This window comes from Scomber scombrus, chromosome 18 (assembly GCF_963691925.1).
Source record: "Scomber scombrus chromosome 18, fScoSco1.1, whole genome shotgun sequence".
Lineage (NCBI taxonomy): Eukaryota > Metazoa > Chordata > Actinopteri > Scombriformes > Scombridae > Scomber > Scomber scombrus.
In genome coordinates this window covers 27468499-27494097 of record NC_084987.1, presented here as the reverse complement: position 1 = coordinate 27494097, position 25599 = coordinate 27468499, and the positions used below count along the sequence as shown (strand labels likewise).

The following is a 25599-nucleotide window of genomic DNA, read 5'->3' as shown; positions in this document are numbered from 1 at the left end:
ATTCATTTTATTGGTATGTGTTTTTGAGTCATATAGTATATGTTTGTGTTATTTGTCTGTACATATCATTGTTGCTGCCTGTCTTGTTCAGGATTGTCTTGTCTTCTTTTCATGGTTAAATAACGGTTAAATACAATGGTTAGTGTTGTGAAGCAGACTCTCACATGTTGGATGTAGGAAGTGTTTGATGAATGAATTAGACTGTTCTGATCTTACCTTGTGCTGTGTGTCAGGATGAGGACATGGCTCTGCAGCAGGAAGACGATGAGGACGACATGGTAGACGTGATCTGGCGGCAGCTCACTGCCTCGTGTCCTTGGCTGGCGGAGGCAGGCCAGCTCGTCACAGATGGTCTGATCCGAGTCTGGAGGCGTGTCGTAGACCGCATCTTCGGCCTCTACCGGATCTCCTGTCAGGCCTATTTTACCTTCCTCAAGCTCAATGCTGGACAGGTGAGACGTGGATGCAGCATCTGTAACTGCTGGAGTGAGGACAGCCTTCTGTTCAGTCCTTCATGCCCAGTGTCTGCTGTGTGTTTTAGGTCCCAATAGATGAGGATGACCCAAAACTCCTGCTGTCCTATCACAACAACAAACAGAGCAACGACGATGTGATTGTCATGGCAACCCTGCGTCTCCTCCGCCTGCTGGTGAAGCATGCCGGTGAACTGAGGGAGGGGCTTGAGCTGGGCTTAGCCTCCACCCCGACAGCACCCTGGAGGGGTATGTCATACTGTAACCAAAGTATTATTTACAGATTGTGTTTTTTTCTTTTTTGTGGTGCTGGAGTAGGAGAATCAGGAAAATGTTTAGATTTAATGTGAGTCACTCTTGAATGGCTGCACAGAACAACCTTTGCCTTGGTCCCCACACCCAGCTCTTTTATATACTGATGATCTCTGTCCTCCTCAGGTATCATCCCCCAGCTGTTTTCCCGTCTCAACCATCCAGAGGCATACATCCGACAGAGCATATGCAGCCTGCTGTGTCGAGTGGCCCAGGACTCCCCACACCTCATCCTCTACCCTGCCATCGTGGGCTCACTCTCATTGGGAGGCGAGGCTCAGAACGCAGGTATCCTGATTATCTATCTATCATGTCTACTTCATTTCTCATTTATCTCATTAGAAATCATTTATTGCCATCATCACTGCAACTAGACACTCAGAAACTATGGTGTTTAGTTTGGCAGTTATTAACAGTGTAAAATATGAAACCACTGGTCAAAACTAAGTTAGATTTTAACCCTTACATACTGTTCAGGTCAAATTTGACCCGTTTGACATTTGACAGCTGTAAAAACACTCCAAATGTCTTTTACTCTGAACAGGGATTAAAGTTATCCGTCAATTGGACTACCGAAAGGTCATATATGAGATCAATGCAGATCCGATGAGAATTACAAAGGTGTAATAATAGTATATAATGTGATACTCTACATTATTATCACAACAAACACACAGAGCAGACATGGGCATCAGTCAATTTCTAAATATCTATAAATTGTTAAAATGCTGAGACAGAGGAGAGGAGCAGCTAACGTTAGCCTCTGCTGCTGTTAGCTGTCATCACGCTGCTCTCCTTTGAGACTCTGTTCACGGCAGGAATGTTACTACTTTATTCCTCCTCACTGTTCTGTATAAAAGGTCTGGACACTGAATGAGAGTTGCTCCGCCAATAAGCAGCTACAGAGGTAGCGGCTGTAGGAAGCTGTTGTGTTAGCGGTTAGCTTTCCCACACACCTCCACTCAACCCTGCAGCTCAACACCTGCGTGCTGTTTAAAGTACATGGCAGCAACATTATGCTGGTTTTGGTTGGTTCAATGTAAGAAAGCAACATCTTAATGAGAAAGAGCCATGTGTTTCACCTCTAGTGGAGCCGAGTCCTCAGTGTGTGCTGCTCACAGGCAAGAGCGCAATAAAGTTAAATAAAAAATCAAAATCCTCTCTGTCACTGTAACAGTCTGACGGACTGTCAGACCCTAACTCTGAGTTTTTATAATGTTAATAACTATTTTCTGAAGCCCATAAGGTGCTAAAATAAAATACAAACGTTTTCAGAACATTTATACCTCCGACCCCCACTGTGGTCATACAGAGCGCAGTATGCCTTATTATTGCCTGTAAGCTTTTCCATTTCATTTAGAAAAGAGCAGCAATGGTTAGAATTTTTTTTGCTTCAATCCCTGCTCTGAAATTTGATGACTTTTCCTAAAGTGGCCCAAAATGTACAAAAATTATTTATTTTTTTTAATTTATTTTAAATGTTATACTTTTGTAAAGGTGCTACAAATGTTTTTCCATTGAAGCTGTTCTGGGTCAGATTATCTCTGTATCTATTAACATGTGTTTTAGTGAAATGAATAGTTCATAGTTTTAATAAGATAGTAGTTATGAGGATTTCTTTTTATGATGTAGCAGTGAAGACTGATGGCTCTAATGGTTATACAATAAACCCCACACTTCCATAAAGTTCTTGTCATTTTCACTTTACATAAAATACATTTCCATCATTATTGCTATGTTATATTTTCATGTCTTAGGTAAAATAGGACATGATATTGTGTGATTCTCCAACAATGAAAAAATACACTCTCTCTGCTCTCTGAAACATGAATCAAGGTTTAATCACATTTATTGATCAGTCAGATCAACTATTGATGCTTTCTAAACACTGCTGTGTTCAAAATATGGTATAGACACTTTTTATGAGAGAATTCTTAGACCTGGTCAAAGCTGACCCAGAACATACTGCGAAGGTGTAGAATATGAACAGTGTGTAAGGGTTAATGTAATTAAGTGAAAAATACCAATTAATTGTCCTCAATGAACAGAAATGATTGATGACACCAGTAAAAATGTAAGGATTGTGGATTGATGATGAAATGTGTCGACAGGGAGCAAACTACCGTCAGCTCTGCCCACCTTCCTGGGCAGCATGCAGGGAGACGGCCTGGGCGGTGAGGATGAGGACGAGCAGCCAGAGAGCGGAGAGACAGACGGACAAGGAGGAGCTCCAGAGGAGCTGGCAACCTGCTCAAGTCAGGACCAGGCCATGATGCAGGACTGTTACAGCAACATTGTGGAGAAGTTGTCTCTAGCCAACCCTACCATGGTGCTTCAGGTAGGAGGCTGCACACAGAGTTGACTGTGTTTTCATGGAAAGTTTGTACCAATCTCCTGCAGGAGCCTGTAGGAGGCCTTTCCTGTAACATAATTCCACATAATAGCAGACCAGCGCTACAGCGTGGATATAGTTCCTAAAGAAATGAAAGCTCAAGGTCCTGCAGTGGTAATGCAACCTAAGAATGTTTATTTACTAGCTGGTCACATAACCGTCATATACATTGTCCACAAAATGCTAAAACTTAAAGAGTGAGGAAGATGAGCCTGTAAGTCTATAGATATCTATAGATGGTGTATTGTTAAGAAGCTGCTAACCAGTCCTGTGTGTTAACCAGGTCCAGCAGCTGGTAGGTGAGCTGCGCAGGGTGACGTTACTGTGGGACGAGCTGTGGCTGGGCGTGTTACAGCAGCAGCACATGCACGTCCTGCGTAGGATCCAACAGCTGGAGGACGAGGTCAAGAGGGTACAGAACAACAATACACTGCGCAGGTCAGAATCACCTACTTCTGCTACTATTTAACCTATTAGTCTTTGTTCTGATGAATACACTAACATGACCTGGATAAAAGCTGACAATTGAAATCATCAATAGATTCTGTTCTTTTCAGCCTTTCAGTGCATTTGTTTTCTCTCTATTTTGACTCTGTTTGTGTGTGTGTGTCTGTGTCTGAGTGTAGATCAGCAGATGAACCCTGTAAGGAGTTCTCAGTCTTTATGCTCTTTGTTTTTCTGCAGGGAAGAAAAGATCGCCATCATGCGTGAGAAGCACTCTGCTCTGATGCGTCCGGTGGTTTTCGCCCTGGATCACGTGTGCAGCATCACAGCCGCTCCAGCAGAGACACCACACGAGACCTGGTTCCAGCAGACCTACGGTGATGCCATCAACTCTGCCCTGGAGAGACTGAGAAACCCCCACAACCCCGCCAACCCTGCCAGCAGCTGGCTGCCCTTCAAACAGGTGTGTTAGTGTGTGCCTGTACACACCTGGATGTGTTCATAGTTAGTCATGTTTATAATTTCTACACATCATTTTTGCTTTCTACAAGTTTAACCCAAGTTTGTGTGTGTGTGTGTGTGTGTGTTGTTCAGATCATGATAAGCCTGCAGCAACGTGCTCAGAAGCGAGCCAGCTACCTGCTTCATCTGGATGAGATCAGTCCTCGTCTGGCATCGATGTCAACAACAGAGATGGCTCTGCCAGGTGAGGTGTCGGCTTCAGACACCGTCACCATACAGAGTGTAGGCAAGTCCATCACCATCCTGCCCACCAAGACCAAGCCAAAGAAGCTCTTCTTCCTGGGCTCAGATGGACACAACTACCCATACCTTTTTAAAGGTAGGTGACCTGGTGACACATTAGCACCCCATACATACTTCAGCTACATGTATAGGTTCTGAATATATTATAGTATGTATAGCTGATGTGCACCATACCTCGAAGACAAAGAAAGAACTGGTTGAGCTGGGCTGTATTTTCTGTTGCTGTTAAGACAACATGAAAGAGGTTAAATAACACTTAATTATGTTCTCCTTTTCAGTAACACATGCTCTGCCCATAGATCATGTTTGGTATGCAAATAAGGATTGTAATAGTTGATTTCCTTAAAAGAATAAGGCATATTTTCTAAATCTCCTAGTGTTTCTATGGAGCCTGGGAGGTGTCAGAGTAAAGAAGCCTCATTCATGAACATGATTTCATCATTTGTGCCCTGGATTCAGTATCCACATAGTGTTAGTTTTATTTATTGAGGTTTTGAAATATTTTGAAATCTAAAATTCTGCCTCCATGTTTATGGAGGTGAATATTGAATTTAGTTCGGGGTTCTTGAGGCATTCAAATTTAAAATTCAACACTTCTTTCCAAAAAAGTGTCCCTGTTTTTCTCAGTAATCCATAAAACTTGACTGTCAGTGGTTTTAATATAAAGTGTTATAAGTGTTGTATAAAGTCTGTGGACCCCCTTTTAAACTAAAAAAACCCACATCAAATAAAATCTTAAATCAAAATGCCATCGTAGTTTCAACACAGACTGTAATCTTAGCGTGTGTTCCAGTAATACTGAAGTAGGGATTAACATTTAATCTCTGTCAGGCCTGGAGGATCTGCACTTGGATGAGCGCATCATGCAGTTCTTGTCAATAGTCAACACCATGTTCACCAAGATCAACCAGCAGGAGCAGCCACACTTCCATGCCCGCCACTACTCCGTCACCCCCCTGGGAACCCGATCAGGACTCATCCAGTGGGTAGACGGAGCCACGCCCCTCTTTGGCCTGTACAAGCGCTGGCAGCAGAGGGAGGCTGTGCTTCAAGCTCAGAAGGTAACGATGCTACACTGTAAATGAGTAAGTAGAAGCCCTTTGTTTTTTCTCTGGGCTAAGTGGACACATTTTGTCCTAATCAGGCCCAGGACTCATTCCAGCAGCAGCCAGTGCCTCCAGTCCCTCGCCCCAGTGAGCTCTACTACAGCCGCATCGGGCCTGCTCTGAAGGCAGTAGGACTCAGCCTGGACGTGACGAGACGTGACTGGCCTCTCAGTGTCATGAAGGAGGTGCTCAAAGAGTTAATGGAGGCTACACCTTCCAACCTGCTGGCCAAGGAGCTGTGGTGTTCCTGCACCACCCCCAGCGAGTGGTGGAGGGTGACTCAGGTAACCATGGCTATTAGCAGTTTTAAAATGATAAGCCAGTGTTCTCTCTATCCTTCATCCTGTTGTTGTTATTCAGTCAGTGTTCTGTTTGGTTGATATTCTTTTTCTGTTACTCTGCAGTCTTACGCTAGATCCACTGCTGTCATGTCGATGGTGGGATACATCATTGGTCTCGGCGACCGTCACCTTGACAACGTTCTGATTGACATGACCACTGGAGAGGTGGTGCACATTGACTACAATGTATGCTTTGAAAAAGGTAAAAGCTGTGGAGTCAAATCAGTTCTTAATATGCCTCAGTCAGTGTGTTTCAGCCTGGAGTCAGTTTAATGAGAATGTGTCACTTGTTTTTCCAGGAAAGAGCCTGCGGGTGCCAGAGAAGGTCCCATTCAGGATGACCCACAATATAGAGACAGCTCTGGGAGTCACTGGAGTGGAGGGCATCTTCAGGCTGTCTTGTGAACAGGTTAGTGTCATGTCACACACTGAATTCATGTCATGTGTTAGCTCCCTGGTACATCATATATTTGATTAAATCAGCTCATCTCTGTGTCTTGTACATACAGTAGGTTAAATGTTTAAAAAAAAATGCAAAAGAGATGTATTAATGTTATTTCACCAAAAAAATATTTCCTTAAATTATTGTCTGTGTCCCTAATGATTTAACTAAAGACTAAATCAGCACTGAACCCTGCATTCTGTGGAGAGTTGCTGCTCTGATGAATAAGTGCTGAAGTCATACGTGTTGTTTTAGGTGGTTCAGATGATGCGTCGTGGCAGAGAGACCCTCCTGACCCTGCTGGAGGCCTTCGTCTATGATCCCCTGGTAGACTGGACTGCTGGGGGGGAGGTGGGCTTCGCCGGTGCAGTGTATGGAGGAGGAGGCCAACAGGCTGATAACAAGCAGAGCAAGAGGGAGATGGAGAGAGACATCACACGTTCTCTCTTCTCCTCCAGGGTGGCTGAGATTAAGGTGAGGTCATGACAGGAGTAGACTGTTACATGGTCTTCATGATGTGATGGACTCATGTCAGTCTGTTAGAAAATAAAGATTATTAGCCAGTAATGTTCCATGCTGAGGGGTTCAGTTTGATTCAAATCATGAGACAGCGATGGATGCCCCCTTTTCTTTATTTTCAAAGCATTAGTGGAGGTAAGAACACAGCAGGGAGTAGACTGTTAGGTCCTGGTTAAATCCTGGTACTGAAACAACAGGAAACCTTTGTTGCTTTCAGTACTGCACACAAATGATCCAGATATTAGGCATAGATACTGATTGGTGGACTGTGTACAGGTGAATTGGTTTAAGAATCGTGATGAAATGCTGGCCGTGCTGCCACAAGTGGAAGAAGCCATGGAGGAGTACCTGGTGCTGCAGGATCTGCTCTGCCAGGGGGAGAAACTACAAACCAAGCTGCAAGAGGAGATGGCCTTCCTGGAGGGGGCAGAGAACCATCCAGACCACCTCATCCTAACCCTGGAACAAAGGTCAGAGACAGCACCGTGCTCATGAGTCACTATGAAATGCTCTGTTTACTTTTGTGTCACTGCTGGAGTTAAAGTGTATTTTTAATGATTTAGTGATGTTTAACTTTTTTGAGTTTAGATTTTCTCTCTGTACATAGGCAGGTGGCTCATATAAATATTGTGAAAGCTTATTCATCCAGCTGTCCTTTTCACAGGTACTCCGAACACACTCAGTTGCAGTCACGGCAGCGTACTGTGCAGGAGGCCATTCAGAGCAAACTTGCTGACCTGGACCAGTGGATCTCCCAGTACCAGGCTGCATTCTCCAACCTGGAAGCCACCCAGTTGGCCAGTCTGCTGCAGGACATCAGCAGCCCCATAGATCTCGGTTAGTCCCGCTGGAAATTATGCAGGCAGAATGAATGGATGAGCTGGTTAAAAGCTGGCAATTTTACAGCATTTCAAGGTTATGGATATGACGTGTTTAATAAGCTTGTTACCATAGAGTCTTTATTCAGGTTATTCAGGTTAGGTTAAACATAAGTTTTAATTGAAAACAACACTGCCTTCCTCTACTTGTCATAAACAGGCAGGTTGATCTGAAAGGAGGGGTGTGATGGTCTTCGACCTCATTTAATGTCTAGAAATGAGTGTGGTAGACATGTAGTGTTAAAATGCCACATGGAGCATTTATTTTTTAGTTTCCTTTGAGCGTGTGATCTTATTCTTAGTTTTCTACCTCTTCCAGGTCCTCCCAGCTATGTGCCAGCTACAGCCTTCCTGCAGAACGCGGGCCAAGCCCACCTGATTAGCCAGTGCGAGAGCCTGGAGGCAGAGGTGAGCTCTCTGCTGCAGCAGCGCCGTGGGGCCCTTCGCGGCTGCCTGGAGCAGTTGCACAGCTATGCTACAGTGGCTTTGCTATATCCACGGGCCACCCTGTTGCGCCACCGGGCCCACCAGTGGAAAGCCTGGTTGGAGGAGCTGCTGAGAGACATGACAGTGGAGCACTGCCAGCACATCTACAGACAGTAAGAAGCACCTAACTTTCTGTGTATTGTTCAAACTATTTAAAACCCTTTATACTATTGTCATGAAGAATTTCTGATTTTCTGGACGGTATACTTTATTTTCGATGATTGTACAACTTGACATCTGTCAGCTCCGGTAATCTTTCATGGCCACAGCTGAGCTTTGTTTCCTCCTTCCCTTTGCAGATATGAGGTGCTGTTGGCTCCCCAGCCTCCTGCAGCCTCCTGCCAGTTCCTGTCCAGTGTGGAGTTGACTTTGCAGCACCAGGTGGCTGACACCAATGAGCGTGTGATGCACCAAGCAGAGCGACTGAAGGCTGAGGGCACAACTTCAGCAGCCTGTGAGGAGCAGTTGCAGGAAATCGAACACTGCATTGCAGTCTTCCTGCGGGAGAACGGAGAGCCAGGCTCCCTCAGCCTGGCTGGAATCATCACATCTGCCCTCTGCTCACTCTGCAGGTACTACACAGATGTCATTCCACTTTATGTCCACTCTGACAAATAGAAAATAAATAGTAAGATATCCATATCCAGTAAGTATCTGCATCGCTAAAATAAGCTATTGAGACAAAACCTACAAATACCACAAGCACATCAAATCCAACTCCTTTTATTTATATAGATATATAAGAAATGTGGTGCTTCTAGAAAGTAGAACTGCAGGTGAACATAAAGAAGTCACTGTGTGGTTTTTTTTTTTGTGTTCAGGAGGAACCTGGTGATGGAGGGAGCAGCAGCCAGCGCTGGAGAGCAGCTGGTAGACCTGACGTCCCGGGATGGAGCGTGGTTCCTGGAGGAGCTCTGCAGTATGATTGGAAATGTCAGTTCCCTGACAACACTGCTACAACGCTGCCCACTCCTACCTCATGATCTGGAGCTGCCAGCACCTTCAGCTACCACCCAAGCTGTGTACCTGGCCAGCGCTGTGTACACCTGCTTACAGGTAGGTCAAATCAACCAGTTACAAGTCATAGCAGCCTGTTCTCGGCTGGAAAGAAGAAGCTTTGTATGATTTCATAGAATGTTTTTGTTTTTATGGGTAAAAACAGATAAAGGAGTTTCTGCCACTGATGTATCTCTTTGTTCACTGTAGGAACTGAACACCAACTTCCGTCAGATCATCTTTCCAGAGGCTTTGCGCTGTATGGTGAAAGGAGAGCCCACCCTGGAGTCCATGTTGGCAGAGCTAGAGCAGCTGGTGGAGCAGAGCTCTGATGGACTCGGTTTGCAGGGTTTAGTTGACAGCCTGCAGGCCAGCACAAACCTTGACCATGATGGACACAATCACTGCTTGGACATCACCAGGTAAGTGATGGTTACCTGGAGTTGAATTTTACTCATCATGAATGTGATCACACATTGATATAATTGATTTCAAACTGAAAACACTGAAAACACAAAGCATGTGTGATGTATGAAAGATTTGTGTTTGTGTTCAGGATGCTGCGTGCTCAGTACTCTGAGCTGATCCAGCCTCGCAGCATGGATGGACCGGGCCAGGACACACCAAAGATGTCTGCAGGTCAAATGCTACTGGTGGCCTTTGACGGCATGTTCACCCAGCTAGAGACTGCTTTTGGGCAGCTCACTGAAAAGGTAGCATCCAAGTTTTCCTTTTGATGCAATTAACCTTATAATGTGCTGTAAATGACATACTCTGTGTCAGGTCTGTGTGTTATGTGCCTTTTTACTATGCATATTTTTCATCATCTTGCATCCCAGCCCTCATTCTAATTCAAAACCACCAGCTAGAAGTCTGCATGAGGCCAGTCGGCCTGCGGGTCACATGAGACCCTTTAATATCATATATTTATACTTTTCGTGGACTTCGGACAGTCTACAGTCTGCAGCTGGGCTTGGTACAGTGGGTTGTGGGGGTGGGCAGGTGCTGGGTGGTCTTATAAAACAGGCCTGTGCAGACCTCTAGCACAAGTGGAGACAGTAGGTTTGTTTTTCCTTAAGCCAGCAGTCAGCCTTGCTAAATAAAAGTCCCTCTGCTCCTCTCTGTCCTCAGCTGAGTTCTCTGGAGGTACCGTCAGCCTGGAGGAAGGTGGATGTTCTGAGGGAGGCTCGGGCTGCACAGCTCCACTTCTTTGACAGCATGACTCAGCGGCAGTTGATGGAAGAGGTCTTCTTCCTCAAGAGACTGCAGACCATCAGGGATTTCTTCAAGCTGTGTGCATCCTTTGCACAGACTCTGTCTGGTAAGAGCTCCTCAAGAGCTGAGGACCAGAGTGAACCCATCAAGCTCTTTACACTAATTCTAAACTACCCAACCACAGTGACTGACTGATCACCACTCACCTGTTAAACTTCATACTGGAGCTGGTCTACAACAATATGTTGATTTTTAATGTATTTTAGTCTGAATGGAACAGTACAGGCAGAGAATGTAGCCTGATCACTTATATCTGAGCTTGATTGTTTTAACAATTTACATTTGTCATTTTTCTGTCAATGGTCCATTATTATCAGTTTTGGAAGTTTTCTGGTCGTTTTCAGCTTTCTGATGACGAGTGTGACAAACCTCATTTGTCCAGGTACCTGCCCCCCAGCTGAGGACCTGTTACCTTCCAATGGACCAGTTGGTTTGGGGAAGCCGTTGTACAGGCGGCCCAGTGGCACAGGGTCAGGTGTGGCAGTGGTCAGTGAAGAACAGATGACCCGCCCCATCAAGGCCTTCACAGCAGAGTTTGTTCGGCAGATGCTCATGGGTCTGCCCAGCCAAGCCCTCGGTCTGGCCCTCTGCAGCACTCTGTCTGCACTCGGCCTGGACGTGGTTGCTCAGGTGGAAGCCAAAGACTTTGGTGCAGAGAGCAAGGTACAACTATATAAATGACAGTGTTTGAATTTCACATCTTGTGCCTGTTACATTTTTGTGAGTAATCATGGATTCTGAGGAGAATATGGACATATTTTGTGTCATCCCACATACTACTTTTAAATTGTAAATCAGTTTGTAACATTAGAATGATGCTATGTAGTTCATCATAAGTGTTCAAAGGTTACTTAATGAAACAGCTGTGAAGTCAAAGAGCTTTCTTTTTGTTGTTTCATCCAGTTGCGAGTTCAATGTGCAGTGACTTTACACTGTATTATTTGATTTCCTTGTAGATCATAGCTCACTCAGTATCTGACTGGTACTTTATCTTGACTCTAAACCCCTGCCTGTCGTGCCTCTGAAGGTGTCTCTGGATGAGCTTTGTAAGAAGACAGTGGAGCAGAGCCTGGCGTCAGGCCGGGTCCCTCAGCTGCTGCTGAACAGAGCCACAGTGCTGGCCTCCTCCTACGACACAGCCTGGAAGAAAGTGGACCTGCTGAGGAGGTTGGACGGCAGCCTGGAGGCAGCTAAAGCCAGCCTGCAGAGGAGCCAGCTGCACATCGCCATGTTCCAGGTACACACACCAGTGTCAGAAGCTGGCTTCATTTCCTGCTCTAAAAGTGGGATGATATTCAAAACAATAACATGTGTACCTTCTCCAAAACTGAAAAAAGTTTAGTTGACTGGATTATAATTTTTATATAGTTATTGTGTAGACCACAAAAAATGTGTGGTTCAAATAATACTGTTGAAAAGCAGCAAACACACTGTTTTACAGGCCCGCCCATTAAATCCAGACACAGAAATCTTGAAACACAGTTTGTGAAGCCTAGCTCCACAATTCAAATTAAATGGTTGAAATGCTTTTTACACCTTTTTTAGAAATACATTTATGACCTATTTAATGTGTTTAGAAGAAAATGTCTGAATTCACTTTACACAGTCTTTAAAGATTTTAATATAGTGAATAAAAGTTTTAAACTGACCTGTGTATTGTTCAAGTCAAGCTTGAGAGCAGACATTCAATCACATACGTAGAGGCCCATGTTGTGTTATCTGGAGAGACATCCATTCTCTGCTGCTAGTTATTATTGACAGTTTATACATAAAGTTTGAGAAGAGCAAGCAATATTTGCAACATAGAGTGGCAGCACTGTTACACTGCTGGTCTGATGCCATCTGAAAGAGTTGAAGTAGTGAGTCTCTGTGTTTTTGTGTGTGTCTTCCAGTGGCAGCATGAAGATGTTCTGGGCCCCAATAATCAGCCTCTAAGTGTCAGCGTTCCTCCTCGTTCTGTCATCCTGAGCAACATGAAGAAGAAACTGTACAAGCTGAGTCAGGATGAAGGAGCTATTGTTGCTATTCAGGTTAGTATAACACTACAATACCTTGTTATTAATGCCCTGTGAGTAGTGTCCATTACTGTCTTGTCACTGAGGCCTTACATACTCAGCTTAAAGATGGAGAATGTTAAACCTAGGTTACATCACCTAGTTACTGTGGTGGATTCATATTTTATTAATGATGTATTAATTGACCCAAAAATAAGAAAGTGTCAAACACTTTTAGTTACTTTGATGTTTTTTTTAATCATGACACTGTTCAGTTATATTTTGCATTAATTTTATTTGACCACATCAAAAGATCTACATGCTGTTTGCCACCTTTACCACACTGCCACCAACATGTTGATGGAGAAAACTCAATCCTTATTTCGTTTTAGTTTATTTTAGTAGTTGTGATATGACTGAAAAACAAAAGTCCACATTGTGTGTTATTTGACTGCTGTTATCAGGAGAAGCTTGCATCTCTAGAAGCGAGCATTGAGCAGCGTCTGAAGTGGGCTGGTGGAGCCAACCCAGCACTGGCCCCCGTCCTGCAGGACTTTGAGCTGACCATCAGGGAGAGGCGGGCCATGGTGGCCAGAGAGAACCAGCGCACCAGCCAGGTAACTACTCTGCCATGCTTATGATCAAGACCCACAGCAGTTTATAGATGATCAGTGTTTAAGAAAATGTCCAAACGTCCCTGCTGTCTGTTTCCAGGTCACCTTTTTGTGCTCCACCATCCTGAATTTCGAAGGCCTGCGGACTCGATCCCCTGAGGCTCTCAACATGGACTCAGCACTGTTTGAGCTGCTGAAGCGCTGCCAGCAGACGTGTTCCTACGCTGCTCAGTTTAGTAGCACTGTGTCTCCACTGGAGCTCCAACTGCTACACAGACTGGTGGGTGTGACCTCTGACCTTTACACAGTCTATACGCCTGTCCACAAATATAAAGGCTTACTTTTTTACAACAGCATCAGAAGTTCTGTAAAATGATTTTATATGAATGATATTTTAGTTTTAATGAGATGATTATTTATAGAAGTGCTTCTAAGTTCTAAACAAGAGTAAAAACACAAACATGAAGGAATACATGTACTTCTGGCATAGAATGAATGCCACAATGATTCATTTATGGGTTCAATATGTAAAGGGTCTGTACTTATATGTACCAAAGTCTGGTGTGAATATCTTTATTGGAAAATGTTGATGCATCCAAATTCTTTGGATTGCTGTGCTGAGACTGTTCAGAGACTACTCTCTACTGCTGACTGATACTGATAGCAGCCCTCATACAGACTCAATAAGTTGGTCGATTTTTCTTTATTTACTGTTTAAAAAAAACAACACATGGCATCAACATGGTTATCACAGTAAGTAAATAAAAACCAGCTTTAGTTAGTGTACATTAATATTTTAGGAGAATGAAGCAAAACCGTTTTTTCCACCCCTCAATACACACACATGTGGTTCAGTTGTCCTTCATTATCGTAGCCTGAGAGGTGCTCAAACACCCAATACTATAAAACTAACAACAAATACCTAAACACATTTAACAGTGAAATGCATGAGCACATCAACACCAGCTGTCTACATTAAGCTCTCGATTGATCACCACAGAGTCCAGTGTTGGACCTGCCCATAGGCAGCCCTGATTGGCTGAGCTGTGCCCAGAGGCAGCTTGAGGAGGAGCTGAGTGTTGAGCGGAGGACTCAGGAGGAGCGAGAGCAGCAGCTGGAGTCAAGTGGAGAGACTCTGCAGCTCCTGGTGGATTCCATCAAGACCATCCTGTCCAACCACAACCGCCAACTGGCTGACGTCAAGCACCTGCTGAGAGCCATGGCTAAGGTACACTCACTTTTACATTTACAAATGTAAGGACAAAGTCTTTAACACTGTGTCTGGCTACAGTGCTCAGAGCTCTGTGTTTCAGTACATGTGTTTGTGCTGTGTACAGGATGAGGAGGCAGCGATGGCAGATGGTGAAGAGGTGGCATATGAGGGCAGCGTGCGTCACTTCCTGTTGGAGTACAAGGCGTGGCAGGACAACATCCAGCTGGTGTTATTCACAGTGGTCCAGGCCAGCGGGCAACACCGCAACCAGGAGCAGCTTGAACTGCTGGAGGAAATCCCTGCTACCCTGAAGGAGCTGCACTCCCAGAGCCAGAGGTACATACTCACACACACACACACACACACACACACACACACACACACACACAGTTATACTCTCAATGTCCCTGTTTAAAATATGTATTAATCCTCCATGTGTGTCTGTCACTGCAGTGTGTATAATGGCCTGGTGGGCTTTGCCTCCCCTCTGGTGACGGACAGAGACAGTGAGTGTGCCAGTCCTGTTTCTGCAGCACAGACCAGCTTTGCAGCAGGTATGTCTTCCAGGAATAGACACATTTTAACCCTTCACCCATGTGCTGACTGTGAAGAGACTGTAGCTTAGAACATCCAAAAAAATATCTAAAGCCACTGGAGAAATGGTTTATGTTGCAGGAGTGGTTTGACAGTTCTCTATTGATATTTTAATAATCCCCTAAAATCCAGAGGAGAAATAAAACACGGCTCCAGGTTTTCAAAAATGTCCTTGAGAACTGCTTCCTGATGCAACACACACAACCTGTCCTACAACTTTTAGACACTCAGTAGATTGAAGGGGAGACATGTTCTAGAGTCTGCATGTCTGCTCTACATGGTTCTTCAGGTTGGTAGACTGAGTGTGTATTTCCCTGTATTTCATCTAACACTAATATAACTGCTTTGTTTTCCATCATGCTGAATGTGGTGTGACTTCAGCTGTTAGATGCAGTGGGGTGAAGACTCAGCCAGACTCCATGTCCCAGAATGCACGCAAGGCTCTGCCACGTAACCTGGGGACCCCCACGGACACCCCGCCCAGCACACTGCTGATGAACAGCAAAGGCCTCAACCCCAGCCCCAAGAGGGCTGTACGAGACCCCAAAACAGGACGAGGTACCCCCCCCTGCACTCACTGCACAGTGACTGCTCACACACTACACAGCAGCACGTTGTTACACACAGATAAACCTAAGGAAAGAGATCTAACATGCTGACTCAGGTCATTACTAAAAGAACTGATCCTGAGCAGAATTTTGAGGTTAAAGATGGTGGGTTGAGCATGTGTGTGTGTGTGTGTGCTGTGTTTCAGCTGTCCAGGAGAGGAACTCGTACGCTGTCAGTGTGTGGAAGAGAGTGAAAGCCAAGCTGGAGGGCAGAGACATCGATCCCAACAGGAGGATGAGCGTCACAGAGCAGGTAACACTCAGTCATTTAGTTAATCTAAACTGATCACCAATCACAAGGTATCTCCTATATGTTTGATGGATTTCTTCAGTCAAATGCTTTATTTAAAGTGTAGGCTGAGAAAATAAACATTCAGCACAAGTGTCTACAGTAAATACTTTCATTTAGTGTAAGATGTGAATTTTTACTGTGGTCACTCATTTGAGGAAGCCAGTTTCATAAAGTGTAGCAGGTTAAGGGGGATAGTCACAAAGGATTTGCAGCTTCTTTTTAGGTGCTTTTAACAACCAAATAGTTTCTCCTTATTTACTAAAGGGCCACAGAAAGGTTTTGTGCAGGAGAAATCCCTGCTCCTGTTTCAAGGTGCAATATATGGAAGGTCATGAAAATATAAACAAACAACCACTGCACCTGTCACATGACAGACCATCACAGCAGCAAACTGTCTGCAATGTAACATCTAAGAAAAGCAAGTTTAAAATCTGCAACACTGTTTTATCACACGCACACTCACACACACACACACACACACAGAGAGAGAGAGGTTATAGTGAGACAGTTTGTTGATAGATCTCCAGTGTATTCTTTAATGTCAGTGTAGTGAGCAGGAAATGAGATGTAGGTTTTCATGTGATATCATTGCAGGTGGACTTTGTCATCAAGGAGGCCACCAACATGGACAACCTGGCCCAGCTGTATGAGGGCTGGACTGCCTGGGTGTGAACGCTACACAGCTTCATGTCTTTGGTCCAGTGAAGGCTTGGAGATCCACCAGAGTCCAGCGGGTCTGGGGTGTCGGAACAGCAGCAGCGGGCCACACTGGGGGGAGGAAATGGGAAGCGGATGCTTAGCCCGCCCTCCCAAACTCCTGGGATCCCAAACTGAGGCAGCGACCTCGTAGCACCGCTGCAACCACACTCCCCAACCATCGGTGATCGGGCTAACACAACGCTTAGTGGGCCTGCGGCCCCATCTTCCTTTCTGGTGTTTGACCGGGCAAAGCTGCCCCAGATGGGGGTGGGGGGAAGGAGGGCACACGCCTGCTCACCCTCAACTTTGAAGAAACCTTCCCCCCTCACCTGCATAGCCCACTATCAAGTTGTACCCATAAACATCACTGCGTCCTGTTGAGCCAATCAAACTCCATCTGAGGGCGGGATGAAGCAGCCAGAGCAGTTTCCCTCTGAAGCACACAGCTAACACGCTGTGGCAGGACTTCATCAGGGCTCAACGCTCAGATGGGGGCCCACATTTGTTTTCTCTAATCTTTTCCTCAATGGCGTTGTGATATTGATTGGCCAGTGGTTGACACAGTTGGGCAGGAATGATGAGAGCGAAGGTTCAACAGGATTCTAACCTGAAGCCTGAAATGAAAAGAAATTAAAGGGGAAAACAAAAATCAAACTGTACTTTGATAAACAGTAAAGACTTTGACACATGTCTGAAGTGTCGTCAGATTTCACAGAATAAAAGATTAAGTGGAGTTGTTTTCTCAGGAAGGTTCATGGTGCTTTTGTGGATCAAGCTGAAACATCCTGTCATGAGACATTGTGTTGGATGGTTCATCATTAGCTCAGAACGGACACATAAAGGTGAAGTCATTGAGACGAGGGAGAACCTGCGTCTGACCTTTTTTCTTCGGTGTGTATCTTCAGTCTGTGTTGTGCTTTGTAAAGATCTTCAGTCTTTCTTTAGATAGAACTGTACCAGTAGATTTCTGCCTTTTTTGACTTTCCTGTTAGAAGCTGTTGCTTCCCTCATATGTATTCACTCCCCAACCCTAATGCTTGCATTTTATTGTTCTCGACCTAGTTTTACATTTTTAGTGGGAAGTGTTTTTTGGTGATGGTGAAAAATGTTTTCTTAAAGCTTTTATTGTATTTTGTTGGATGCCAAATAAATATAGAACTAAAAAGTGTTGTGTTTTATTTGACAATGACAAAATTGCACACATTGCAGGAAAATCCCATACAGCCATAAATCTGCAGTAATGGCATCCTGTCATTGATAATGTTATTTCAATAAAGTTCAACAAGTACTCCTTTTCTTACTAGTTGGCCAGTATTATAACTGAACTCTCATCAGGGAGGGCTGGATTTAAAACCTTCAACTTTCAAAAGAGACCTCAAACATCAAGTTCGGGAATCAAGGTTCCATGTAAATGAAGCAACATCGTCTTGTGACTACTGACTGTAGACAAGTTAGAGTTCCCTTTGAGATTTTAGAGGTATTTCACCAGTAAAAATCTATTGTATCTTTAATCATCATGTGACCCCCCTCATATTTATCTGAGGACCTTTTGGACCTGACCTCCAGGTTGGGAACTAACAAACTGTCAATTAGTGTAACCAAAATAGAATCTGATAGATACACAGTTAGTGTAGTTTAGTAGAATATGATTAGACTGTATGAAATAATGGTACCACAGGAGCAGCTGCAACATGCAGACCTACAAATACACACTGGAGCACCTTCTGAGGATAAAGAAGGCGTCCTATAGCCATCAGGCTGTCTCATTCTTCAATAATTTACAGCAGAGCTAACAGACTAATTGAATTTCCCCTTGGGGTTAAATAAAGTAATTTTGAATTAAACCAGCAGTCAGGAGCCTAAATGAACATTAAACCTGTTTTTCTTGCTGTAATCATTCCTCCTGTTCAAACTGACCATTAGAAGATCTCTTCATAATGCTCTTACAATGGAAGTGATGGAGGACTAAATCCACAGTCCTCCTTCTGTGTAAACATGTATTTAAAAGTTGATGTGAAGCTAATATGAAGCTTCAAATCTTCATCTTCTATGTTTCAACGTTACAGTGTTTTTAGTAGCAAAGTCTTTTTGTTACTATACTTCCACCACAGCTCAACAGGGAAACACTAAGAGGGAATTTGATACTAAAAAGACTGTAAATGTGTCAGATATCACTTGATATGACTAAGGGTGTGTGTCCATAGTGCTGGTAGTGTGCTGGGATGAAAAAAATACTGCACATGGGTTTTATTTCTATGACAACAATATCCTCCTGATCACTCTAACTCACTCTTACATGATAGACTAGCATTACCACTTTGCTTTTTATTATATATTTACTATTCTTATTATCTATTTGTTTGACATTGTTTGGTTTGTTTTTACCATGAGCACCAAGCAGAGGATGCTTGCTCTCATACTTTGTACGGATGATCTTGATAATAGTGATGTCCCCACTGTCACTGCTCAGTTTGACAGCTGTAAAACAAGGATCAGCCAATATATGATTGGTTGCCTGAAAAGGAGCGACAATGACGACACCAGCACTTTTCTGAAAAGTTCACAAATGTTCAACTAGAATCAAACGGAGTGGTTCAAAACAGTCGGAGTGCTCTGACAAAAGCGCTGGCTGCAGCACTTTTTCTCTAAGCAGCCGCATGCTGCTGCATTCACTCTCTACTGTTTGGGAACATTTGAAGAAGAAAAAAAACGCTCATGATCAGAAAAAAACCACCATATGGACAAAAGCCCTGACTCATATAAGCTTCACATCTACTTTTAAATGACTGTGTGGACACACTGTGGATTTAGTCCTCCATCACTTCCATTGAAAGCACATTTGAAGGAGATCTTTTAATAGTCAGTATGAACAGGAGGAATGATTACAGAGAGGACAACCTCTTTACTGTTCATATGAACACCTGACTGCTGGTTTAAGACACACTTGACTCTAACATTGTCTCCCTCATTACAGTTGGAGTGATTCCACTGTGTGTGTAGTGTTCCGTTGTCTTGAATAAATAAATCAACAACATACTTTAACATGAGGATTCAAAGTTCACTGGCAGCCAGCACTGTCTCATAACCCTAACCCTGGTAACAGTTTGAACACACACACACTCAGGATATTAAGGTGGAGTTGTAACTGTCATGCTCCCAATCACCTGGGTTTGTTCTAGTCTGTGTGGGTCACATGTTTATCTTGTGTAAACGGAGCAGAGAGGAGTAGAAACTTCTCAGGTTTGGATTATTAAGAAGAGGCACAGACCTGATGAGGCCTCCTACAGGTTAATGATTACAGCAGCTCTGCTGATCACAGCTCAACCTCTCTCACTGTGTGTCTGGTGACAGACTAAACCCAGCTGCCTCTCTGTTCTGCTGTTTGAGTGGACAGCCATGTCGGAGCTCCGTGTATGTGTGTCAGACTTTGAGAAGGAGGCCAAGAGAGTTCTTCCTAAAACTGTATATGACTACTACCGCTCAGGAGCTGATGAGCAAAACACACTGGCTGACAATGTTGCTGCCTTCAAGAGGTACAACACACACACACACACACACACACACACACACATATATATATTGGCAAGCTCGACTGGACACTGTTTTTGCATGAAGCTAAAGTTCAATTATTGCTGCAAACAGCATGGTGCCTTAGACTCTCAGTGATTGTTTTAAGCTGCAGTTAGACTCATGCATTATTCTGTTCATACTTCAATATGTGTGAAACTTTAAGTACTTTCCTACATTTATATGTATTCTTATTTAAGAATGTTTTTCCAGGTAAATGTGTTTTATAAAAAATGTTTTGATGTTTATCTTCTAATAAGACTTATATTGAAAGAGGGCCAACTTTGACACTTTAGTACTTTGGTACTTTGGCTGAAGTTTAGGACCTTCTGCCACAGCAGCATCAAGTATTATTCCCTACTGAACACTATGTATAGATACTGATAATGCGTGTTTACATTGATGTAAGTATAAGTATATGCATTTTATTTAAAGGTGCCTTTAAAAAGCATTCAAGGACACCTTACAAGGCACATAAAACACAACAACAGTACATCTAACAATATAAATTTAAGATTGATGATATATCATATGATATATACATATATTATATGATATATCATATGATATATGTAGGGGCATGAATCTGCATGTGTCTGTATATGGAAACACATTCATTCTGACACAAGTTTGTCAGATCCTGCTGTGACCTTTCTTCTTTTTCATAAATGTTTTAAGTATCTTTTTTTTAATAATCAAAAAAAAAAATCCATCGTAATGTGATTTTACAAACTCAGTTCATGTTTCATTATTATAAGACTTGCACACTGACCACCTGTACATAAGTCCACTGTTGTGTACAGTTGAAATGAAATGATTGATTAAACATGTAATAATGCTTATCTGGTGTCACCTCCTCTCAAACAGCTGTGTGTGTGTAATGAATATGTTTAATCACTTTTCCACTGGTTCAGCAAACATATTATCAATGTTAGTGCATTGATCCAAATCATATTATCTCATGTGATGACAGTTAAAGGATAAGTCTGCTGATTTTCTATATAGTTCTTTTTATTAACAAATCTCATGCAGAGCCAAAGCAACAATGACCTGATCCTAGTTAGTTAGTGTGTGCTGATAATATACATTATTACCAAAGACTTAAAACAGCGATCACACTTTCAGTCTCCAGAGCAGTTCTGTGTAAGGCAGACACCACTGAGCATGTGCAGTACATGTGTTCTGTTTACAGCTTCACACAAACTATTGACTTTGTACTGAAGTTCTGCGAGAAAGTGTATACTGAACCATGACATTATTCATAAGTGTTATGTGGATGACACACAGCTCTACGTCTCTTAACTCATTTACCTGCCTGCCTCACTGATACTGAATGCTGGACATCCCAAAATGTCCTAAAAATATAATAAAGACAAATCCTTCTTATCCTTTTTAATGGCACACCGTATAGTCTTTCAAATCCCTTCTTCTACAAGAATACATCCCTGTTCATGTACTCAATGGTTCTTCTGGTGTCATCTTTTCATTCTGTCATTGTTTTTTGTTTTTTTTGTTGTTTTTTTTACATACTGTTCAGGGTCGAATTTGACCCAATTTTACGTTTCGTTTAGCTGGACTTCTCCCTAAATGTGACCCACATATTTTTGTGCAGCTGATACACATTTTTTTTAAATGCAAATGTACAAATTTGACCTGTGTTTAATTTAAAAAATAAATCAAAATCAAAAATCATCAATCAATAGTTACTGTATTCATCATCATTCTATAAAATGTTCTCCTGGACCATAAACTAGTGATTGTATCCCCATAGATGAATATAATACACTCTGCTCTCTGACAGCTTCATGAAAGATTAATTAAACATTTATTAATGACTGATGGGGAATATATGAATGTGACCTGGTGTAGAAACTAATTATGAGTCAGAATATGAACAGTATGTAAGAGTTAAAAAGCAGTAAAACTACTTATGTTCTTACCAACTGTCTAATCTCAGCCTCAGATTTAATCCAGCCAAACACAAGTGCAACATCATGAGCTGCTCAGCAGATGTCGCCATTTTGACTGTATCGGATGCTTGGTGACAGTGATTCATTTTGGACTCAGTTTCTTGGTTCCCCTCGTCGTTACAGGTGGTGTTTTTTGCCTCGGGTTCTGAGGGACGTGTCCACGGTGGATCTGAGTGTCTCTGTGCTGGGACATAATCTCAGCATGCCCATCTGTGTCGCAGCCACAGCAATGCAGAGGATGGCTCACCCTGATGGAGAGACAGCTACTGCAAGAGGTAGCTTACACACACACACACACACACACACACACACACACACACACACACACACACACACACACACACACACACACACACATAATATCTTGGTGAAAGACAGAAGTTGAAAAAACATGTTTTTGTTGTATGGTAACTGATGAAAATGAAATGAATCAGTCTGAGGCCCATTCCAACAAGCACAAGTAAAGTCAATAATTCAGAACACCATCAACGATATGTTTCTACCCAGCATGCCAAGCAATGGGGACAGGGATGATGCTGAGCTCCTGGGCTACCTCCACTATAGAGGAAGTGATGTCAGCAATGACAACCTCACCTGGTCATGGGGGTGTCATGTGGATGCAGCTCTACATCTATAAAGACCGAGAGCTTACGCTGTCATTGGTCCGCCGGGCAGAGGAGGCAGGTTATAAAGCTCTCTTTGTTACCGTGGATACACCATACCTGGGTAGGAGATGGGATGACATGCGCAACGGCTTTAAACTGCCCTCACACCTGAGGTAGGAACCAAATATAACCAGCATGTAGACCACAGAGTGTATGGAGGCATCCCACTGTAACAATTCTGTGTGTGTGTGTGTGTGTGTGTGTGTGCGCGTGTGTGTGTGTGTGTGTGTGTGTGTGTGTGTGTGTGTGTGTGTGTGTGTGTGTGTGTGTGTGTGTGTGCGTGCGTGCGTGTGTGTGTCCAGTATGTCTAACTTCCAGACAGCCTTTCTGGCTTTCTCTGAGGGGAACTATGATAAAGACAGTGGTCTGGCTGTTTATGTTGCAAATGCAATAGACCCCAGCATCTGCTGGGATGACATCACCTGGCTAAAGAAACACACACACCTACCTATCATTGTGAAAGGAGTACTAAATGGTACACACAAACACACACACACATTTACAATACATAAACCTTTTAACAGTGTGTTATGATAGTTAGATAACACTGATGTTTACAGATTTGAATGCAATTAAAAGAAAAAGTAGGTGTTATTATAGATTTCTAGGGTCTCACTTACAATTATTGCCAATTATTAATACAAACTTTTTCGGAAAATGTTATTAGAATTTAAATTAGAATCCCCTATAATATTTGCCTGTGTGTGTGTGTGTGTGTGTGTGTGTGTGTGTGTGTGTGTGTGTGTGTGTGTGTGTGTGTGTGTGTGTGTGTGTGTGTGTGTGTGTGTGTGTGTGTTCAGGTCAGGATGCTGTCCAGGCTTTGAATTATGGTGTTGATGGCATCTTGGTATCCAATCACGGAGCTCGACAGCTGGATGGGGTTCCTGCCACGGTCTGTATGTGTGTGTATGTGTGTGTGTGTGTGAGAAACTTTGTTGAAACACAGTGAAAAACAAATTAAATTGTTATTTCTTTATTTTTCTTATTCAAAAAAATCCCATGAATAGATCAAAAGATGAATACCTTTGACTTCAGTACAGATAAAGTATAGAGTTCTATTTTTTGTTGGGGACTATTTTCAGCATTTTTAAACGGTTTTGGACAACAGTTGAGCTCTGTAGTACAGAGGCATACGATACATCAGGTTTTGATACACACACGATACTACATTCTTGGTTTAGTTGTTTTTTTATGTGCATTTTGACAATTAAACTAATATAGAATATGATTTAGATGCACTTTCTGTGGTAATATACTGTAAAGGTGTGTGTGTGTGTGTGTGTGTGTGTGTGTGTGTGTAGCTGGATGTGTTGGAGGAGGTGGTGGGGGCAGTGCAGGGTCGCTGTGATGTCTACATGGATGGAGGAGTGAGGCGAGGGACAGACGTCCTGAAGGCATTAGCTCTGGGAGCAAAGGCTGTGTTCCTCGGCCGACCGGTGCTGTGGGGCCTCGCCTGTCAGGTGAAGCAGCATCTCATTTATCATTCCATTTCTTACCTGTGTGAACTGTGCTTCAGAATCCTTCTGATTTTGTTCCTGTAGATTTTAAACAGAAGTTTTTATGACAGCATTCTTGAAAGGCTTTTCTTCCAGTGCTTTAAAAAACCCTACTCTTTAAGTTCATCCACATCATTTAGAAATAAGTATTCCCCAAATACTCCTAATGAACCATATAAGTACTAATACACAATAAATACACGTATGTAGACCCATACCTACACTTACATACACACATTTATATATATACATGCCTTTTTTAATTAAATTTATTTTGATCACCAAAATCATTAGCATGTGTGTGTGTGTGTGTGTGTGTGTGTGTGTGTGTGTGTGTGTGTGTGTGTGTGTGTGTGTGTGTGTGTGTGTGTGTGTGTGTGTGTGTGTGTGTGTGTGTGTGTGTGTGTGTGTGTGTGTGTGTGTCCAGGGGGAACAGGGAGTTACTGAGGTTCTGGAACTTCTAAAAGTTGAGCTGCGACTGGCTATGGCCCTGGCAGGTAATATCAGATCATTGTCACTTTTGAGGACATTGTATAGACTTACATTCATTTCTCCATGTCTAACCCTTAACATTAACCACTGATTCAAATAATCAGCCTTGGCTTTTATCCTCACTTGGACAAGCTGTCCCCAATTAACTGATCTTAACTCTGAAATGTGTCTACATCATGGAAATAGCTAAAAAAAAAAAAAGGTCAAAAGTCTCCACATGTGAGGTTAAATGTGTAGGTGAGGTCATAGTTAGATTAAGTCAAGGACATTAATGTGCTGATGTCAATGTAATGTCCTCTGAAATGATGGAAACACGACTGTGTGTGTGTGTGTGTGTGTGTGTGTGTGTGCGTGTGTGTGTGTGTGTGTGTGTGTGTGTGTGTGTGTGTGTGCGTGTGTGCGTGTGTGTGTGTGTGCGTGTGTGTGTGTGTGTGTGTGTGTGCGTGTGTGTGTGTGCGTGTGTGTGTGCGTGTGTATCTAGGCTGTCGTTCTGTATCTGAGGTGAGCAGGTCTCTGGTCAGAAGAGTGGATTTTACTTCCAGGATGTGAGAGCAGATCTGCTGCAGGAATCACAACAGAATACATTCTCTATGGATCTCTGGATTCTCTCATTTGTCTGATTTATTCTGATTTATTTTAATATTACAGCTGATTCTACTGAAAATAACATATCATCAAATCAAATGTTTGAGTTGTGATACCTGCCAATATTTGAGTTTCCCTGCTGTGATGTCATGTAGGAGTTTCACCTGTGCTTCATAATAAATCTTCATCTTCTTCCTCACTTCACAGAGTGTCAAAGTAACTTTAAAGCAGTTCAGTGCATTTGATGCTACTGCTTTCATCCACTGTCACTTTAAATCACTAAAAACCTCCATATTATACAGTAATGAATAAGTTACAACTTTCCCACTGGTAGTTAGTGCAGGTTCACTGGTGATAATACTGTATGCACAATATGAACTG

At 43.0% G+C, this 25599-nt stretch overlaps 2 protein-coding genes across 3 annotated transcripts in view; both read left to right on the top strand.

The window, feature by feature from the left end:
- Positions 1-17636, top strand: part of smg1 (SMG1 nonsense mediated mRNA decay associated PI3K related kinase) — a 50372-nt gene extending 32736 nt beyond the window's left edge. The window contains exons 34-64 of one of the 2 annotated variants that reach the window (XM_062438383.1): positions 234-452; positions 542-722; positions 912-1073; positions 2897-3123; positions 3461-3615; positions 3862-4084; positions 4216-4462; positions 5218-5447; positions 5531-5776; positions 5897-6035; positions 6133-6242; positions 6531-6749; positions 7071-7264; positions 7459-7631; positions 7992-8271; positions 8458-8730; positions 8980-9214; positions 9365-9576; positions 9711-9867; positions 10286-10475; positions 10812-11092; positions 11457-11666; positions 12322-12459; positions 12888-13040; positions 13138-13317; positions 14038-14265; positions 14375-14586; positions 14704-14804; positions 15226-15402; positions 15599-15705; positions 16339-17636. In XM_062438383.1, coding sequence (XP_062294367.1) covers positions 234-452; positions 542-722; positions 912-1073; positions 2897-3123; positions 3461-3615; positions 3862-4084; positions 4216-4462; positions 5218-5447; positions 5531-5776; positions 5897-6035; positions 6133-6242; positions 6531-6749; positions 7071-7264; positions 7459-7631; positions 7992-8271; positions 8458-8730; positions 8980-9214; positions 9365-9576; positions 9711-9867; positions 10286-10475; positions 10812-11092; positions 11457-11666; positions 12322-12459; positions 12888-13040; positions 13138-13317; positions 14038-14265; positions 14375-14586; positions 14704-14804; positions 15226-15402; positions 15599-15705; positions 16339-16416 — 5937 coding nt within the window. In that variant the 3' untranslated portion in view covers positions 16417-17636. Of the gene's footprint in view, positions 1-233; positions 453-541; positions 723-911; positions 1074-2896; positions 3124-3460; positions 3616-3861; positions 4085-4215; positions 4463-5217; positions 5448-5530; positions 5777-5896; positions 6036-6132; positions 6243-6530; positions 6750-7070; positions 7265-7458; positions 7632-7991; positions 8272-8457; positions 8731-8979; positions 9215-9364; positions 9577-9710; positions 9868-10285; positions 10476-10811; positions 11093-11385; positions 11667-12321; positions 12460-12887; positions 13041-13137; positions 13318-14037; positions 14266-14374; positions 14587-14703; positions 14805-15225; positions 15403-15598; positions 15706-16338 lie in introns of those variants that run through there. The other variant, XM_062438384.1, reaches the window with a different exon arrangement.
- Positions 17637-19705: 2069 nt separating this feature from the next.
- Positions 19706-25417, top strand: hao1 (hydroxyacid oxidase (glycolate oxidase) 1). The gene is made up of 8 exons (XM_062438382.1): positions 19706-19976; positions 22104-22255; positions 22488-22758; positions 22948-23120; positions 23446-23537; positions 23947-24105; positions 24569-24638; positions 25115-25417. Exons 1-8 carry the CDS (start codon positions 19840-19842, stop codon positions 25180-25182), a joined length of 1122 nt encoding a protein of 373 aa, XP_062294366.1. The 5' UTR covers positions 19706-19839; the 3' UTR covers positions 25183-25417.
- Positions 25418-25599: the final 182 nt, after the last annotated feature.

Bases quoted from the DNA above. Each gene is read 5' to 3' on its own strand.
- hao1 (XM_062438382.1), top strand. From the start codon at position 19,840: ATGTCGGAGCTCCGTGTATGTGTGTCAGACTTTGAGAAGGAGGCCAAG. The intron at 23,538-23,946 runs GTCTGTATGTGT...GTGTGTGTGTAG, and splicing joins TGGATGGGGTTCCTGCCACG to CTGGATGTGTTGGAGGAGGT. The intron at 24,106-24,568 runs GTGAAGCAGCAT...GTGTGTGTCCAG, and splicing joins TGTGGGGCCTCGCCTGTCAG to GGGGAACAGGGAGTTACTGA.